At 41.6% G+C, this 19,034-nt stretch overlaps 1 protein-coding gene across 1 annotated transcript in view; it reads right to left on the bottom strand.

Annotated features, from left to right (window-relative positions):
- Window positions 1–17,413, bottom strand: part of adamtsl5 (ADAMTS like 5) — a 32,210-nt gene extending 14,797 nt beyond the window's left edge. Inside the window, exons 1-6 of the mRNA XM_051379692.1 lie at window positions 16,664–17,413; window positions 9,228–9,303; window positions 4,312–4,481; window positions 2,974–3,034; window positions 1,638–1,743; window positions 621–748 (exon numbers count right to left, since the gene is read on the bottom strand). Of these exons, the coding sequence (XP_051235652.1) occupies window positions 621–748; window positions 1,638–1,743; window positions 2,974–3,034; window positions 4,312–4,481; window positions 9,228–9,303; window positions 16,664–16,836 (714 nt within the window). The 5' untranslated portion in view covers window positions 16,837–17,413. The remainder of the gene's footprint in view (window positions 1–620; window positions 749–1,637; window positions 1,744–2,973; window positions 3,035–4,311; window positions 4,482–9,227; window positions 9,304–16,663) is intronic.
- Window positions 17,414–19,034: the final 1,621 nt, after the last annotated feature.

Here is a 19,034-nt window from a genome sequence, read left to right as displayed (position 1 = left end):
ACCACAACAGGGTGGGAATGAAGAGAGGAGAGAGAGAGAGAGAGAGAGAGAGAGAGAGAGAGAGAGAGAGAGAGAGAGGGAGAGAGAGAGAGAGAGAGAGAGAGAGAGAGAGAGAGAGAGAGAGAGAGAAACTTTGGCTCAATCCAGTCTCATTTTGAAATCTACTCCAGGCCGGTGGAAGTCGGTGGAGTTATGTTAGTTCAGGCCTATATGATTGTGGAGGTAACAGTCAATAGACAATGTTGGAGCACTTCCAAGGCTTGGGTGGACGTGAAACTCTTCTGGTTGAATCATCAGTCCAACAGATCAAATTTCAGTCTTTGATACCCAAACTCGTACCAATACCAGTATTGGACGTTTTCATGCTATACCATAGAGAATACTTTTCCCATTGTACTGTAGTTTTGTTTGTCTCTATAAACAGCATTTAGACCATCGGAGAGTTAGTTCTTTTTGGGTTCACAGCTGTGTGAACCCAGATGGCACATCCATCAAATTTTATGGATAACTGTGAAATATTAGGATTTTTTGTCAAAACACAAAACAGTTATTATAAAATAAGCATTACAGTGTTTCAAGAACACAGCAGCACACACATACGCTATACGGTTGACACTCACCAGGCAGCGTCCGTTGACACACACCGCTCCAGGCTCCTTGTCGCAGGCTGTGCCATCGAGCACACGGCCAAAGTTGTAGTAGAAGTTGTGACCCAAGGCCAGGCAGCTCAGTTCACAGGGGTTAGAGCCTGGCAGGGAAGATCTTCAGTCAGTGGCTCATTAGTTTATTATGGGAAAAATAGGCAAGGCAAAGGGACAGGGAGGGAGGTGGCTGAGAAACAGAAACAGGCAGGAGGTGAAGAGAAGGTAATGGGAGAGAGCGGAGAGGGAAAGGAGCTAGCAGATGTCAAGGAGAAAACTCGTAACCCCGTGTGGATTAAACACCCAGCAGGCCTCGCAGTGGACATGAGAGCCATGACAGCATGGAAAGTTTACCACATGACTAAAGTTACACATGGGGGACAAGCAGAAAGAAACACACTCTCAAATTATACTTAACTCCCGTATGCAAACACAAAGGTCTGAGTGACGTGAACTTCCACACAGACCCACAAACTTTATGCATCTACACGCCTGCAGACACATGTACATGTGTGTGGAACATGCTAACACACATAAAAATCCATGTAGTATGGAAATAACTTTGTTCCTCTCTCCCGTCCGTTTTGGAGTATATTAGTTACTGTAGGTTGGAGCCACGAGACTAACTTTGTAAAGTAATTATGTTAAATCAAAATAATTCTCAAAAGAACTTTGTAAACTTGACCAAACTAATCTGCCAAAGCTTAATTTTGAAAAATGAATATGATAAACCTCTGATATGGCTCCAAGGGTGAATTGGGATAGACTCACTGTCTTGTTATTTATGCCCACGTACTTGGTTAATGAGGTTGACTGGTTCACTCCAAGGTCTGTGGCTTATAACTGACTATATGTTACACTTATTTAATTAATATTAGATACATGCACAAAATTTCATGCATAAAAATGCTGTATGTATGTACACCACTGTTGTGAAAACCTTGTATCTCCAAACAACACTTGCCCGGCAGCTGAACGGTGAATTGTCTCACTGACCTCCATGAAAGGTGGTCCATCTGAAGGAGTTTCCAGCCACTAACGGTCTGTCATTGAAGGCAGCACACTGCATCTCTCTGAAATCCTCTGAGCTGGGGGGACATTCCTGCACACACACACACACACACACACACACACACACACACACACACACACACACACACACACACACACACACACACACACACACACACACACACACACACACGCGTATTGCATTGTGAGAAAATTGCATTCCCTACAATTGCATTAACCTTCATACTATCAATATATTTAACATACAAGGACTACCGACTGGGTCCCTTGAGACCCCAAGAATAAACTAATGTATTGTACTGATTCTGTCACAAAACATCACTATTTATGTAATTAATGTTATCAAAAAAGCTAAACTAAACAGATCATTATTATTTTAGAAAAATATGGAGGAGGAGGTGAGGAGATACTTTAAATTAGAACACATGAACTCAAACATGAACTCAAATAGTTCCATCTATTAAAACTGCGTAGGCAGAATTGGATGCTTTTGACTGGGATCCCCCAGGATCCAAATACATTGGTATTTTTAAAAAGCACAAATTAAAACAGAAACATAAAATAGTGCTAAAAAATAATTATGAACACATTGATAGACACAGTGGTGAAAAATGTGAATAATAGAATAAACCACCTGTGAGATATAGTATAGTATATAGTATACCTGAATAAGGTCTTCATCACTATAACAAATTTTATGCCTAACCCCATCTCTTAAGCAAACCTTAATCCTGTCATAATTCTAATCTTAACCTTAAAATAAATGAATAACCTTGTGGTGAGTCCCCATATGTCACAGTGTGAACACATTTTTGTTCCTATCACGAATTGCGAGTCAGGGATTTGTGTCCATTCATTCGAAGCTCTGAGCTAATCACACTGTACAAACTGCCACATGCACATACATTCAAGCATGCTTAAACAAGCTGCAACCCATCTGTGTGTTTTTCCTTTAATCAACATGGGCTTCAGTGATTTGGCTGTCCAAACAGACCCACACACACCCCAACATGTCTGACACACAGCCACTGACCTCACAGCACGTTTCTAACACAATAGCAGGTCTGATACGTGACTGTAACACCTCTGAGTTCAGCAGAAAGCAGTGTCGAGAAGACATGGGTTAATATGTCAGTGAAATTCCAGATCACACCCTGAAAACCCTTGGCTGCTACACCTGCCCTGACCACACCTATATGACCAACTTCTAGAGCAAACATCAACCATTGTTCTAAAATGTTTGCATCAAAAGTCTGTCAAATGTTTTTCATACAGTGTGAAACCTTCATGCTTAAATTACCTTGGTGTTGCAGATCTTGTATTGTCTGGGATCTCCAGCACATGGTCCACCCACTGGGTTCCTGGGGCAGAGAGAAAAGAGATTTATGGGACTAGGTACAGCAAACACAGCAGGAAAGAGTTTTCATTATCAAATAGAGCCTATGTAGTGAGTGTGCAGGCTGCTGTAATGGTAGGTTGGACAAGAATTTATCTCACACAGAAAGCACATTCAGATTTGGCACAAATTAAAATACAGTTTAACAGGTCTCATTATTTTTATTAAAATGGTACTTTATCAGTATTTGTTTAGATTATTCAAAAATAGGTAGGTGAACATTTGATTTTAAAAAGTATTGTTGCAGCTTCACTGCTCTGTAGCTGTATGTAGATGTTCTTTTAAAATTTAAAATTAATTAATGTAAGGTTTCGTTTAATATTGCAAGAGGGTCTGGTTCACTGTAAACTGCTTTTTTAGAAACCAAAGTGTTTTGTGTCTCGAGCCTCAAAGGTTATATATGAGATTTAAAACATTAACGAGCGGAGACTGACGTCACACACACTGTGTTGCTATCACAGCCTCTCTGTGCTTTGTTTCCAAATCCAGACTGACTGCGCATGCATGTTAGTGCATGATAGTCCCCCTGTGTTTAACTGAGGAGAGCGACTAAAACTACGGTTCTTATCATCTACGTCAGTCAATTAAGGACTAATATCGACCAAACCACAGTGGAAAGAATATTAAAGAGGGTTTTGGTGAGTTTTATTTTGTGTCTGTTGTCTCTGAATGCAGATACAATGTTATGATGACATACAAGATAAAATTAGAGCTTTTTTGTATGGAGCCTGGTGGCAAGTGATAGCAATCTTGCTGCTGTTTCTGATTAAATAAAAGGTCTATCTCTGTAGGGATCATTTTCATAATGTTGTCAGACATCAGAGTCTGTCAGTGGCAGAAACAACAACATTTAGTGGATGTACTTTGACGCACACATTTGTCCCAAAGGATTTGTTCATGGCAGCCACAGCAGCCCGTTTCACAGTGACTCAGTGATAATTTAAAGTACCAAAACAGTGCTGGAGATTGTTGGAAAGACTGTGGAAAGTCTAACAGAATCTTATTTTGATTCTGTTTTGAGAAAACACTGCTCTACTGCAAGTGAATTTCTCATATATTACCTTTTAGTTTATCTTAAAATTCCCATATTTAGGTAAATTTGCCCAATATATTCGTAAATATGATGACTCTTAAAACTTACTTATCTGTTTCAACTGTATGAACTACCCAAAATCATTTCAAATATATTATGAATTCAGAAACAGACACCAGATGAAGACTTTCAGTTGCACTGTTATCTACCTGGTGATGCAGGTGCGTGTCCTCACTGAGGCTCCGCTCCCACAGCTGCGTGAGCACATAGACCAGCCGTTCCACGTCGCCCACTCGTTCCTGAAGTGCAGCTGCCGCCGGGCACGAGCCGGACGACCTGATGAGGCCTCACCGGAAGGACCCCACGCAGAAATCCAAGACTGAGACACAAATGACAGAGACAGAGACTTTAATGCTGATATTTAACACAAACACTTTGATACAAAGTGACACAGAGGAATGTTAGCTGGTGAGACCTGAGTGAGACAGGCTTAGACACATCTCAGTCATCTTCGTGACAAAATTGCCACCTAGACAGACGGGACATGAGTGATGTACCGGTCATGAGTGAATGTGAAACAAACAACTCTTTTTCCTCATCTCTGACTAGCCCCATGTACCTGCTACTAGCTAGTGCCAACTGCAAGGACTAGACTAAATGTGTCACCCACACTAGTGTGAAACTCTTATATTAACTGTATTTGTGGTTGTATGCATCTTGATATAATGTTACACTTTTCACACATATTTTCGCACATATTTTCATCGGTTTCTGTCCCATGCTGTTAGGCTTTGCTCTGTTTATATTGTGTTTCTTGGACACACTATAACAACTGCCACTGTGGAGTCACGCAGAGCTGAGCTCATGAGACAGCAAACACTAAAAACTGCAGGGACGACACAACTCTCTAATCACTCTGCAGCATCACTCTGCAGTGTTGGCCTGCATGTTCAAAGCTGTCAGGTGGCAACTGGAAACTGTCAGCAGCTCACAATCTCTGCATTTGTGTGTGTGTGTATAAGAGGAAAACAAGAGAGACTGTGGTGTTGGCAGAATGATGGGATATCATTTGTGAAAGGGAAAAAGTGTGTTGGGGGAGTTAGGTGTGACGCCTAATAAAACCCACGTTATTTATAGCCTAGAATCTAACAGGCAGATAAATCTATTCAAAGAGTAGGTGGTATTAAAAAAAAACAACCTTGTGAGCCTGGTGGATCAGGATCATCAGAGCCAAACAATGAAAGTGATTAGAAAAATCTCAATGGCGCTCCTCAAACACATTCCAGAGTTTTTGCCCTGGAGGAGGACTGAAACTGGCAGCGTTCCCACCAGTTTCTCATACAGGAGCTGGCTCACACACACTCACTTTTAACTCTTTACACACATTCAAAAACTGCTTCAGCTACCTGTCTATCAGGAAGGGCTAAAGTCATCCGGAGTATCTCTTGTGCAAGACGAGAATTTAATCAGTGCAGGCATGAAGAAGAACATGTACAAAACACAGCTTAAAGGTCTTGTCCTCGTTGTCCTGCCACTTTCCTCATTCATTTGCAAATGTATGCAGCAGGATTCTCCGCTGTGTAATCAGATCTTATGTAAAGCAGGAGGAGTGAGGTGTAAGTAGGATGTCTCTGTCATGTTTTACACTTGATTTATTGTGTTGATAAAGAAGAAAAGTAGCAAATCTGCACATCTGAAAAGCTGAAACCACAGAATTTTTGCATTTTTTCTTGACAAATTATATTAAATTATAATAAACCATAAAGTAATTGCTTAAACTAACTTGACTAATCGCTTTAGCACTGGAACAGACGGATGATACTAATGACATACTACCATAACGGACAAAATAAATATAATATTCTAGGGTGGAGCTGAAATAGAAAAATGAAGCAGCTATGGCTGACTGTGACTGTCTGACAGTCCTGTCAATAAAGCAAACAGGCCCCTAAAACATAGGCCTACTCTTTAAATTAAAACTGTGATCAGCATACATAAGAATCAAAAGAAGAAAAAAGTCAAAAAGTGGGTCTGTATTTCATTCTTTATGATAAATTGGGTTTTTTTCCCCATTCACTTCATTTAGTTTTAGTTCAGGAGTGCAGTAGAGATCTGTAGACATAAGATGCAGTTGTCCCTTGAATTAATTATGCACTATCACCAATTAAACATAAGCCACAAGCTAGGAAAACAAACACAGGCTGACATTTGAACTGTAACAGTTTTGTTGTAACTTACACACCTGTGATCTGTAAGTGTCAAATTAACTTCAAATTGATTGCACCTGTCTTACAACCAGTGATTTAGCCTTAATGCTAGCACAAATGAGGGTTTAGTCAACATGGTTACAGCTTTTGAAATTTGACACACTATTTATCCTGGTTTTAATTCAAAACCACCTTCTGTCTGGCAATTAAGGCCTCACACCTTAAATTGTTCATAAAGATAATGCAAATCTCACCACATGTGTCCCAAACTGCAATAACCCTAAAAAAACAGCAGGAAAATCAGCTTTAAGGTTTTAAATGTTCTGCATAAGTCATACTTAAGATCAAAATGTATAAAAGGTCCCCTTTATGAATGAGGCCTCTGGTTCCAAACTGACCTCACCGTCACTAATTGCACTTGCGCTGACATTCACGTTGTGTTTCTGTAGTTACAGCAAGAGGAAAAAAAACCTGACTGAGGCTCTTTGACTTCATGACTCATAGAATAGAATTGGTCAGACATGCGCACACACACAAACACACACACACTCATACACCCACTCAGCTGAGAGCGACCTGTGCTATGACTCTCCATCATTTTCCATGGCAGGGTCACCTGAGGTTGCCCTCATTAGTGTTACCGCCGGCCAAATTAGCGTTGATAACAGTTGGAGATGGGGTCGGCCGGCATTCTAGATTAATGAAAGTGGCCTTTGACCTTTACAATGCACCCCTCCTCCCTTCCTCACATGAGCAGAAAGAAAAAGTGTTTGAAAAGCAAACTGCATGCAGTAAAAGAGAAAGAGAGGGAGCGAAACAGAGGGACTTTAAGGTGAAGAGTGCCCAGTCCAACATGCAGGTGAACAAATGCCCTGAAAGTAATTGTTTGACTTTCCCATCAGTCCTCTCGTCTGTCAGCAGACCAGCTCTCCCAGTCTGCAGACACAGGCTGGAGCTGACAGACAAACTGGGAAAAGGTTGATCCTAATAATCAAAATAACGTGATTATGTGCAAAAAAACACACACATCAGCTGCCTTTGATAATCATTTTACCACATTATACAAAGAACACGTTGTTCATCTTCTCCTTCAGTATACTGTGTGACGTGTGCCTTCTGCGTTTTCTTGTCTGTTAGCAGGACATCTAAAAAATGTGTGAAGATAACAGGATATGGGCCAAAGAACGAGCGATAATAGGTCAACTGACAATCCATGAGAGAAATTTCTGATCTGCCAGAAATCCATCCGATCGTTCGAGACCTCAATTGTTGATTGTTCAGGCTGTTAATCATAAATCACCCCAAGTTGAATGTCAAACTGCAAACTCACATTTGTCTGAGGCGACCACTTTGGGCTCACAGTTTCTGCCTAGCTTAGCCAATAATGTGTGTACACTTCACAACCCTTATTCACTTCACTGTGAGTTAAAGGCAGAATCCACCTGTAGTTTGACATGGTTACAACCAGCTCTTATTTATTGACTAGTTCTATTTGTTCTATTTGACTTCTTCTCATCTTTAACTGGCCAAATCCTGACAACAGAGACACTTTCAGTGCAGCTGTGATGATGACTCAATGCAGAAAATGTTTCAGAAATCTAAAACATCTAAAACAACTATTATAGTGCCATTACATCTGTTTAAAATGACTGAGTACTGAGCCTCCACCACATTCCTGTGTTCGATGTGACAGAGCAGGCAAGGGCTAACCTATCTCTGTCTACGTCTGGTTATTCCAGCCGGGCCTGGGGGAAGGTTGGGGGGGCGTCTGCCTGACAACAAGACAAACAGTGATGAAAGATGGATGCTGCAAGGTGGCGCTGCAGCAATCAGAGCATGGAAAGACCAAGAGGACCACTACCAAGACAAAATACCTTTAAAAGACAAACATGCTGCAAAAACAATCCAATCAGCACGCAGGCAGACCTGCTCACATCTGATGCTGGTCAAAGGGCTGTGATTGGTTTATTATCTAAATGAGCTGGATTTTCCTCTCTGGAACCTGAGAGCACAAATTAGCTTAATCACAACATTTGACTCTCAAATGTAAGAAAAAGACTAAAGGCAGGAAAAGGGGGGAGGCCGTGGGAAATGGCCTTGGGCCCTGACGGATTAGGACGACAAGGCCCTGTGTATGCACATTCAGCATGGTGCACCCGTTGAAACACTGTCATCCAGCTATTAGCTTTGTATATTTGCACAACACAACACAAAGGGTCACATTATGGCTGCCCATTGACCTAATGTCTACAGCTGAACTCCTTAAAAATCTATGTAAGAACACTTCAAAGAGCTCTGTTATAACAATTAAAATATATTTAATAAAGACATTGTTTGTTTGAGGCTCCATTTACTTAAATGTTATTTGATACATTCTTGTATAAACAATGAATCAAGTGACAATGTATGAAAGAGTCCTCAAAATGACATCCAATAATGCAGCTCTATGGGGCATTTTAGCCTCTTTTAGCTGATTGTTTTGGTTTTTGTGGCACATTTACTGTATAAGACAAAGAGTCTGCTGCTTCCTTGTCATGTATAATAGTAAACTCAACACATTTGGCTTTAGCTTTTTGGTCAAGACATTTGAACACATCACCTCGGACTCCTTGGAATTTATTTTTGTTATTTCATTAACCAAACAATTCATTCAGTCATTATTCAAATCATTAGTTGTAGCAGTTTGGTTCAGTCTTGAATGAGCAATTCTAGACAATCTCATGGAAAGTCATTACAGCTGTGTTTATCTGTGATTGGCTGATTAAAAGGCGTCCACTGCGTAGGGCGACGTCATCTGAAGGAGCTGCGGTTGACAGCCAGTCCAGGTCTCAATATAGTAAGAGATGTTGACACATAGCAGAGGCATTTCTGTCGAGGCCATGCAGTGACTTGTGTTGATGTGAGGCAGTTGGACTTACGCTCTGCGGGGACGACAGGCAGACGGGAGCGACCAGCAGCAGGACAAAGGTCAGGGCCTGGCACAGAGTCAGCTTCCTGAAGACAGGAAGAGAAACAAGCACCGTCAGTCGGTTGCTAACATCACCCTCACCGTTATACATACACAGGAATGCACAAACATAAAAGTGACAATGTAGAAGTTGTTACAGCAGAGGTCTTTGAGAAGCTGAAAGAAAGGATGAGAGGGGAAACAAAGAAAAGATGCAACTGACACGTTAAACAGCAGAGGTCTTTAGGTCATTGATAATATCCACAAATAAGCTGCCACACTACTGCGAACCCCTGCGGGCAGGAGTCAAGGTCAGGAATGCCCCCCCATCCTGCCATTATCATTAATTCCCCTTGCTCAGTCCCCCACCCATCCCAACAGTGTCTTATTAACTCCCACACAGCCTGAGAGGCAGGGACCGCCTGCCTGACTGAACCCCAACTCCCCTCATCCAACCCTGTCCAACTTTTGACCTCTGTTACATAAAAAGATGCTAAAAAACCAGGACGCCTGCTGTGTTTAGATAAAGCCTTTTCATTCCACTAATAATCTGAATAAGAGCTCAATTAGAATAAATAGAATAAATATCTGGTCTTTCATGCGTTTAAACATGGAGCTTCCACTGAAGGTGACCCGCAGATGCAATATTATATTGCTTTTCAGCCAATACATTTTCCTAAATGGACCCTTTCTGGACATTTAAGTATATGAATAAAACGTGACTTACGTAAGTACATTAAGAAAGTAAATTAAGGTATGTTAAAAGAAATAGTTTACTTTTGGTCTGGTCTTGTTTGGACCCTCCGTGCACTCCATCACCTTCATATGCGAACTTTCTCTGCCTCTACATCACAGCTGAGGGCTGCTGACCAAGTGGCAACATTTGACAACTTGGGAGTGACACCAGGTTATCATATCAGTTAGGAAATTATACGGATACTGTAGATCATCTTTACATCAAAATTCAGTTAAATGTAGAACCCACACGTTGAGCCACTTCTTAAGGTGCTACCAGATAACTTGTGCTGTCTGCTGTGTTTGCTCTACTAGCTCCCTCGTGTCCTTCTTTTTTACCTCGAGGCAAACGAGAGACGCGTATTCTCCGTCTTTTTCTCCTTCTGACTCATCAAAGGACAAGTGCTTTTTTTTCTGAGAAGTGCCAGTGATTCTTGGAAGGCCCCTCTCTTTGATTGCTTCCTGGCACAGCTTTGCTGACAGCTGCAGTGTGTCATGCCTTTATGGCACTGTTTTGTGATGGGATGTGTCATTTTCATTGACATACTATATAAGACAGGTTGCAATTGGAAAGTTGCAACAACTTAATCTTCTCTCCCACATCTCACTTCGTCCTCCATCATCTTCAAGCCTATCTGTCATTTATCTCTCTCAGCCTGTTTGTCTCTTTTATCTCTCCCCGGGCCATAAACACAGAGCCGCTCCAAAGCTTTTGGAGTTGGATTTTGGCTCAGTCCCAGGTCAGTAGTTGCCCCGTCCAATTAAACGATACACATCTCCCTCACACTTGGCTGAGCCGCCCTTCCCTTCAGCTCCCGTCATGGCCTTACATGGGGGAATTCATATCAGAGGAACAAGGAAGGTCGCGTTGACCGAAAGAGGCAACGGGCCCATAAATGATGATTGATGTAAGAGGCCGTCTCATTTTCACACAGACTTTATTTTGAAGCTGCGTGACTGAAGGGCCATTGTGCTTGCATGTTTGACCTCCTCAACTTTTAAAGACAATTTTCACATTTTCTAAACAAAGTTATTTATTATCAGACACCCCAGAACTTGCTTGAGTCATGTAATTCATCACATCTGCATTCGTCAGCAGAAAGCGTCAGTGATATGCATTCATTTTGCACCAGTTTTCACAATTACAAAAGTAGGATGAAGCCATTTCTCTCAGTTTCACTTGATGTTTGGCTTCAGTGTTTGAACATGAAAAGACAGCAGCTCTGGTCACTGACTGGTTGGCCCCCTCCCTGCAGGGGCCCTTACAGAGGTGAGCAGGGGTCAGTCCGCCTCCTCCTGGTCTCATTAAGACTATAGCAGCACATTAGTGAATAGCTCCGGGGCAGGGAGAGGGAAATGGCTTTAATCAATACGAGACTAGTTGTTTATTTTGACTGACATTAGTCGCTGCCATGACCGAGAAAACACACCGACCCAACCCGACTCAAACAACATGAAACTACTCTTATAAACAAATAATATTCAGACTGTAATCATCAACCCATGAGCTTTCATCTGAATATGGCTGTATTAGAAATAGAAAGACTGAGTGCTAACGAAACATTTGATCAATGAATGCAATTCATTAATTAACGAATCTGGTTAGAAATGTGAAAAATCGAAACATTTATACTCTTACTTATATTAAATGCAGATGAAATAATTCTATAAGATAAAAAGTGTGCTGTTGCTCTGTTTCTCATTTTTCCGACTTGTATTAATTAAATATCACATGAATGCAGCATCACTACACAGCAACCTGGATATCCCTTAGAGTTGGAACAATTAGTCAAGTAATTAACTCATCTTCTTTCTCTTTGGTTTCAGTTTCTCAAATGTGAGGACTTTTTGCTTTTCTCTGTTTTACAACATTGCAACAGCTGGTTGGACAAAATGTGTCATTTGACGGCATATCTACATTTAAAACAGATTTGAGTAAAAACAGTGAAACTTGGTTTTTGATAATATCTAAAAAAAAAAAATCAATTAATGATTAATCAAGTTTTACTAAACATTTTCTGATTCCAGCTACTTGAATGTGAATATTTTCCTGTTTTCTTTTAGTCGTTAGGGTCAAATTAAAGTGAATAACTTTGGATTTTGGATTGACAAAGCAGCAAGTATTGGGAGATGTTACCTTGGGCTCTTGGGACTGTTAACAGGCATTTTTTAAACTATTTAATTTTTACTGACCACATGAATTCCTGACCCTGACTCTGATTAGCTTACCCTGATATTCTCACCCTAACCAATCTAACCAAACCAAACCAACGAGTAGGTAATCAGAGTAAGAGTATGGCGGGTCACGTGCACTGTGATGTCACTGGCAACTACTGTTTTAACTACTGTTTTGTTCAAGGAGTTTAAACTGAGTCAGAACATACAACAATGATAGCATCAGACAAGCTTAGTAGTACAGTAGTAGTGTAAAAATAATCATAGTCAGATAACCTCCATCCAGCCTCACCAGCAGAGGTAAAAGAGGTTGCGCCCTCCCCACCCTCAATGATAATTCCTCTGTAACGACTGAACTCACAAACCTTTGCTAAAACACACCCTGACAGACATGTAGCTCTCACATTCCCACCCTGCACAAATAAATAACAGTTCCACGCTGTTATCATTCAATTACATTGAAGTCATTATCGGCCTCTGGTTGGAGTGCACTGCAGGTGAGAATGTGTTCTTTGACCTCTGAGTCATTTCAGCGAAGGAGACACCTGACTGAAGATCTGCTCCTTTAGTTTCTTTGTGAGGATTCTTGGTCTAAGTGTTTCTGTATGGTGACCTACAGGCGTCCTTTTTACAATTGCTTCGCACACCCACCAAGTTTGGAAAAGCAACACGTCTTCCAACAAGGGGCCGGTCTTAACCTTTGACCCAGCCAGAGATTTAGCTGTGACCCACCCGGCATTTGGAAGAGCCTGGTGGAGGGTCTGATGGTTATATGGAGCATGCTGCTGAATGAGTTGACACGACCCTTAACAGATGTTCAGTCTTAAGGCTCAGTGGTCAGCTCTGACCCTTGGATCTGTATTGACTATGAATGAGGCAGCAACAATCGAACACTCAGTGGCCTCGGTCAGCACGCATTACCAAAACGAGCCCCTTTGAACACAAGTGGAGGGTCTTTGTGCCTCAGCAGCTGCTACACTTGAAGACGTAGGACATTTTAGTGAAAAGATATGAAATTCTATTGTAAGTCTGGACAAAACGCCCTTAGAGGATTGCGGTAAATGAAAGACAGACGTTGGTATCGTGTTGTTGGTTTTCTTGTTGCCAAAATGTCTAGACTCAGCCTCTTGCTCAACCAGGGTCCCTTCCCTTCCCTTCCCTTCCCTTCGCTTCACTGCACTTAACTCGCTCCTTCCACGACAGGGAGAACAAACTTGGTACACCGTCATACCTCAGGGATTATGAGATTATCTTTTCACAGCCACTTTGACTGAAGCAGAGCCTCTCAGGTCATCTACAGTCATGGTCTCACAACATGAGAAACATTCAGAGATGCACGCAAGCAATAGAAAAATTAACAGACAAACAGAAGGAACACTAGAGGAATTAATGCTGCCTGAAAAAAAGACTCTTTTACACCCAAACACATTACATCTGACAGTTAAATACAAATGTTTAAATTGAAACTGTGAATGTACCCGCAGGATTGGGAGTTTCTGAGGTTTTTGTCTCCATCAGCTTCATAATTACAGTTTAAAAACACTAATGGTCCAAAGGCAGAGATCTCAGATCTGGATCACCACCAAAACCAAATCAATTGTTCCTTGGCACAAAGCTGACATGTCCATCAAATTCCATGGAAATTCTTTCACTGGGTTTTAAAACATCCTGCTGACAGACATAGAAACACAGTAACTGTGTAAAACCACAATTCTAATCCAGCTTGGAAGCAAACCTTTCAAACAGTAAAGTACAGGGTTTTCATCAGATTCGTGCAGAGAGAGAGAGAGACACAAACACAGAGCAGTAAACTCTTATCTGACTGAACCTTGAAACGAGACAGTGTCCATCAGTGAGATCACTGGCAGGGAGCAGGAGTCAGTGTGCACAAGAGGATCAAGTTCAGGACCTGCTTCAAAGTAACCCAGAAACAGTATTTAGATGAGCAGGATGTTGCAGTGGGACATGACATAAGGGGGATTCTTCAGATGCAACTGTGGTTTTCACCCAACAACATGTGCAATCCTTCTGTTTGAAAGTTGGAGGTTTGCAGGTTTTATATTGTAAGACTTGATGTGGTTTTAATCTTGGACTGAATTACTGACTGGAATCTTTCCAGGATGTAGACGGTAGAGCAGAAGTGAACCTGTTGAATACAAACGGTTGTCACTTGGGCAGAACATTGTGGTCTCTTTCTCGCAAGTCAAAAGTTTATATCCCTACTATTTGTACCTGGAAAAAAAAACAGTATGCAGCCAAAGTAACAATTTGACTTTTTCACATCAGACAATTTGAGTTGTCATAGCAGGGAAAGCACAGGTGTTACTAATAACAATCACAATGCCATGTTTCCATCCATGTTATGCAGTTATTAGGAGCGGGTTCATCGATATAAGCAGTAGTTAACCCCAATTCTCCAGTTGGAAAACCAGAGAAAGACGGTGCAACAAGATGACATAATTCGGAGAGTAGCAGTCGAATCTCAAACTGTCAAAAACAATGCAGAAAGCAGGATGGAAATATGACATTTTGGTTAGTTTCTTGTATTAATGTGACTGTGAGGAAGGTTACATCAGATCTGTGTGGAGCAGAGCTGCAACTAAAAAGTTTTTTTTACATTAACAAATAATCAATTAGTTGTTTGGTCCATAAAATGTCAGAAACTGATGAAAAATGTTGATCACTGTTTCCCAAAGCCCAGTGGGATGTCCTCAAATGTCTTGTTTCGTCAACAACCCAAAGATATTCAGTTTACTGCCACAGAGGGCTGAAGAAACCAGAAAGTATTCACATTTAAGAAGCTGGAAGAATTTGGACATTTCTTTCTTAAGAAATGGAATAAGCTCTTGTGTATTTGTTTCCTTCTCCTCCAACTATAACTCCCATTGTGTTTATTGAATTCTGTTACATGCACGACTAACACCAAGTAGAAGTATTTTGAATTTGCCGCAGCTGTGATTCGTCCTTCGTCCTCGCTCCTGGGTATCTAGAGCCTTCTGCAACTTTCTGTACTTTAGGTGTTTTTCCTTGAACCACCTTCACTGACTGTACCTTTAGAGTTTACTACTCTATAACTTTACTGTGGATCAGAAGCTGTGTGCATCTGGGCCCCATCACAGTAAGTGCCTGTGATGGGGCTCATCTGCAAAAAATGAACTTTTCAGTACAAAAATGAACCTCAGTTTTTTTTTTAGAAAATAGACAATTAACAAAGAGCCATTCTTAAAAACACTGATGTCCTTCTCCGGGGCTCAAACGCCACATCCACAGAGAAGAAAAAGGATTGAAATTCCTCCCCACAGGAGAGAGTGACATCATTGCGTGTAACACCAAATTAGAGTCCTCGTTTTGAAGCTATATGCTCAGTGTTCCATGGTAAGTAGATTAAATCTGTTCACGGGGCTGATGGCTCTTTCCCAAACAAACATTCCTCCAAAGAGTTATCAGAAAATGTGCCCTGAGCCAAATCTTTCTCCCTCTCCCTCTTCGTCTCCTCCTGCAGACCAGTCAGGCTGACAGCCGCCCATCTGACAGACAGACTACACATTTCTTCTGACACATTACATCACATACAGCCCATAAAAGGCAAAATCACACTTTAACATCTTGGGTGCAGAGTGCAGAAATGTCAGCATGTATTGTTTCCACTAAGAGGAGTAATCCAGGGGACCAGAGGGAAAGACATGGCTTGTGATTTTAAGAGACAGATTTAGAAGAGTCAAGACTTAATGTGAAGATTCAGACCCTCTGCAGTCCCCTGTGTTGTGTTCTCTGTTGCAGGGATGGGATTAGATACAATATGAGCAGGGTATTTATAGCCACTGACATTTAGGAGATAAAGGTAGTGTAGCAGGATGGGTGGAATGTAGAGACAGGAGTTGCAATATTACAGATACTGTGTGGCAGGAGGATTACCTCACCCACTGGCAGGAAGTAGCCTACAGCAGGCTGGATATGACTTCTGCCCCCAGAGCAAACATACACACTGCACAGGAGTCTTACAGGATTATCTGATCTGCTTCAAGTGAAGTTTCTTTGATGCAAAAGTTCAAATTTCTAAGAAAAGAAATGTTACAAATATGCACCCAAAAACAGAAAAGAAATGTCTTAAACCACCACTTTTTCCTGCAGTTCTTGTGATGAAGTGAACCACAAAACAAACAGCTTCAAAGGGGGGGAGAACTCAACAGTCCCTGGAATTTATCACCTCCCATCCTTCACTGTACTGTAAAAAATGTTCCATGGCTTTGCAGCTCCTTGCAAGCAAAATAACTGAAGGTAAATATTTAAAGCCACCACATATTTCCCCACTGAAATGTAACTTAGACTACAAACAGCCTCCACTTGGAAAAAAGAAAAACTCCACCTGTCTCTGGAATTTATCACCTCCCATCAAGGCTGAACACTTCTTATAAATCACCTTAATTCAGGTCCCACGGGATCCTTCCTGCAGGCAGCCAGAAAAAACCTCATCAGAAACACATTTTAAAGTCTTACCTCATCAGTAGTGAGGACATAGTAGATCCTTGTGGATTTGGCTTCAGGTATGTGACAGTAGTGGTCAGGTGCAGTTTTGCACCCGTATCATGGTGTGAAACGTCGCGGCTCAGATGCACAGTGCATCCCAGCTGCAGACTGCTCCGACACACGGGTTTCAGACCCAGCACCATCCATATCCCTCTCTCTCCTCTGGGCTTCTCCGTCCTATTCTTCTACTTTTCTTTCTTTTTTTAAGTGAAACTTTAAAGGAACTTTTTTTCTCACTTTCAGCTGCAGAGCTCGTCCATCCAAACAGCTGTGTTACTCAGTTCCCAAAACACATCACATCACTTTTGTCTTTCGGGACGCGCAAAGACGCATCTTCTGCTGGATTCAGGTGCAAAAAGTTCCGTTTTCTATTTCTTCTTCACATTAAAAAAAACCACCTGCTGTGATTCACACGGGTACTGCACATTATTCCAAATAGAAAAAAGTTAACTTGTCTGCATAAAAGTCTTACTATCGCCTCCAGACAGGTGATTCCACTTGTGCCCAGTCCAGCACGGATAAAACCCTCCTGTGTCTGCGGGTAGCTCCACTTGTTGTCTCTTCGCCTTTTGACCTTCCTCTCGGTCCAGACAGGTCCAGTGTGCGCACAGGGCGGCAGGGACGCCTGGTAGAGAGCACAGAGAGCCACCGGGCAGCGCTCCACCAGTGCACCGGCTGAGTGAGCGCGGGGCGGTCGGGGCGGTCGGTGTGTCTGTCGGTGTGTCGGGTGTCTCCCTCCCTCTCTCTCCACCTGAGCGATGCATTCCTGCGATGAACACGCCTCTCTCCTCCAATCGCAGCGCAGCAGCTCCTCTGAAGTCAGGAGGTGACACAACGTTTCCTACAGCGACCATGAAGGTGAAGAGGAGCTGCTCTTCAGCGCTGGAGGATAAACTCCCAAAAACTTTAACTGAAACGACAAAATGATAACTTAATGGAAACCAGGTGTTTGCACAGTGAGTAAAATGTACCCAAGGACCAAGAATGAGTGAATAATGATTATTCATTAATGCATCAACACAATCATCCAAAACTGAAGGTAAATTCATAAAAAATAAACTTAAATGTTTCAATTTTTTGAATTTTTTGAGGATTCACAGGATGTATGGATTAGTAATCAGGTTTATTTTGGAGCTCCTCAGTATTTTAGACATATTATTTACTTATTATTATTTTATAATCTGATGAATATAAAATTTTAATCTGCAGCCATCATTTAAATAGGCAAAAAGAAATGTGCCTTTGATATCCGTAAAGGTGTTCCTATGTGTCCCACTGTGTGTATGGCATTTTGTGTCTCCTATGATCTGACAGACAGGTTACACTTCAGGAAAAAAGTTAGTGTAGAAACCTAACAAATGCTTCCATATAGGACCCGAGGTATCACTGAATGGTGTGATTCATATGGTTTCATTTCACCACCATCATCCAGCTGGACACCTGAAGACAAGTCACCTGTCTGCATATATACTATATCGCCTTATGTCGTGTATAGGCATTAACAAACATATAAACCCACAATCATCCCCCTTTCTGTGCAATATATACAGTATACAGCACTGCCTGGTCCCAGGTAGTATGTGCAGCAATCTGATTAAACACATGACTTTAGGAATATGCAGCACAGAGCCAAAACCAAAACAAGGATCTTGAATCTAGAATTTCAATATTAAATTAACACAAACAAGACCACTCACAGGGGCCAGTTTCCCACATGACCAGGTTAGTAATCCAGCCTTGCCTGCTACTCCCGAAAGAGTAGGACATTATAAATAACTATGTTTTTGCTAAAGTAAGTCAAAGAGTGTCTGTGTAAAGTTTATACTTATTATACTGCGGTGGTTGTGGCAGTTTACAGGGACCTTAATGACTGTTTAGGTATATTATAATCTCCTATATCACATCATGTTAATTTAACATTCCTACAGGGGCTTAATGTATTTTAGATTTTCAGAGTTCAGTGTTTGTTCACACACAAACACACACACACACACACACACACACACACACACACACACACACCTCCTTCCAGGTTCTTTCCACCATCATATCTTTCAGTCCCACCTGCATCCTGCTATCTTAGTCACTCTTTCCTAATGTCTTCCCGTCTATGTGCTTTCTCACACCCCATCACATCTCCTCATCTTGCTGTGTGACTGCACTAGGCAACCGCTTTAGGGAGAGAGACCTCATCTACATGTCAGGACACCTTTCTGTGTTAATCACTCTGTACTAGCTATCCTTTCTCACAAGGACGTCTAACATGTCCTCTTTTTTTGTAACTCTATCCCTCTGGCGTCTCCTTTGTTTCTCACTGAGCTTTACATTTGAGGTATCCCCT

Source organism: Dicentrarchus labrax, unplaced genomic scaffold (genome assembly GCF_905237075.1).
Source record: "Dicentrarchus labrax unplaced genomic scaffold, dlabrax2021, whole genome shotgun sequence".
Lineage (NCBI taxonomy): Eukaryota > Metazoa > Chordata > Actinopteri > Moronidae > Dicentrarchus > Dicentrarchus labrax.
Note: the sequence above shows the minus strand (reverse complement) of the source record. Positions and strands in the feature narration are given on the sequence as shown.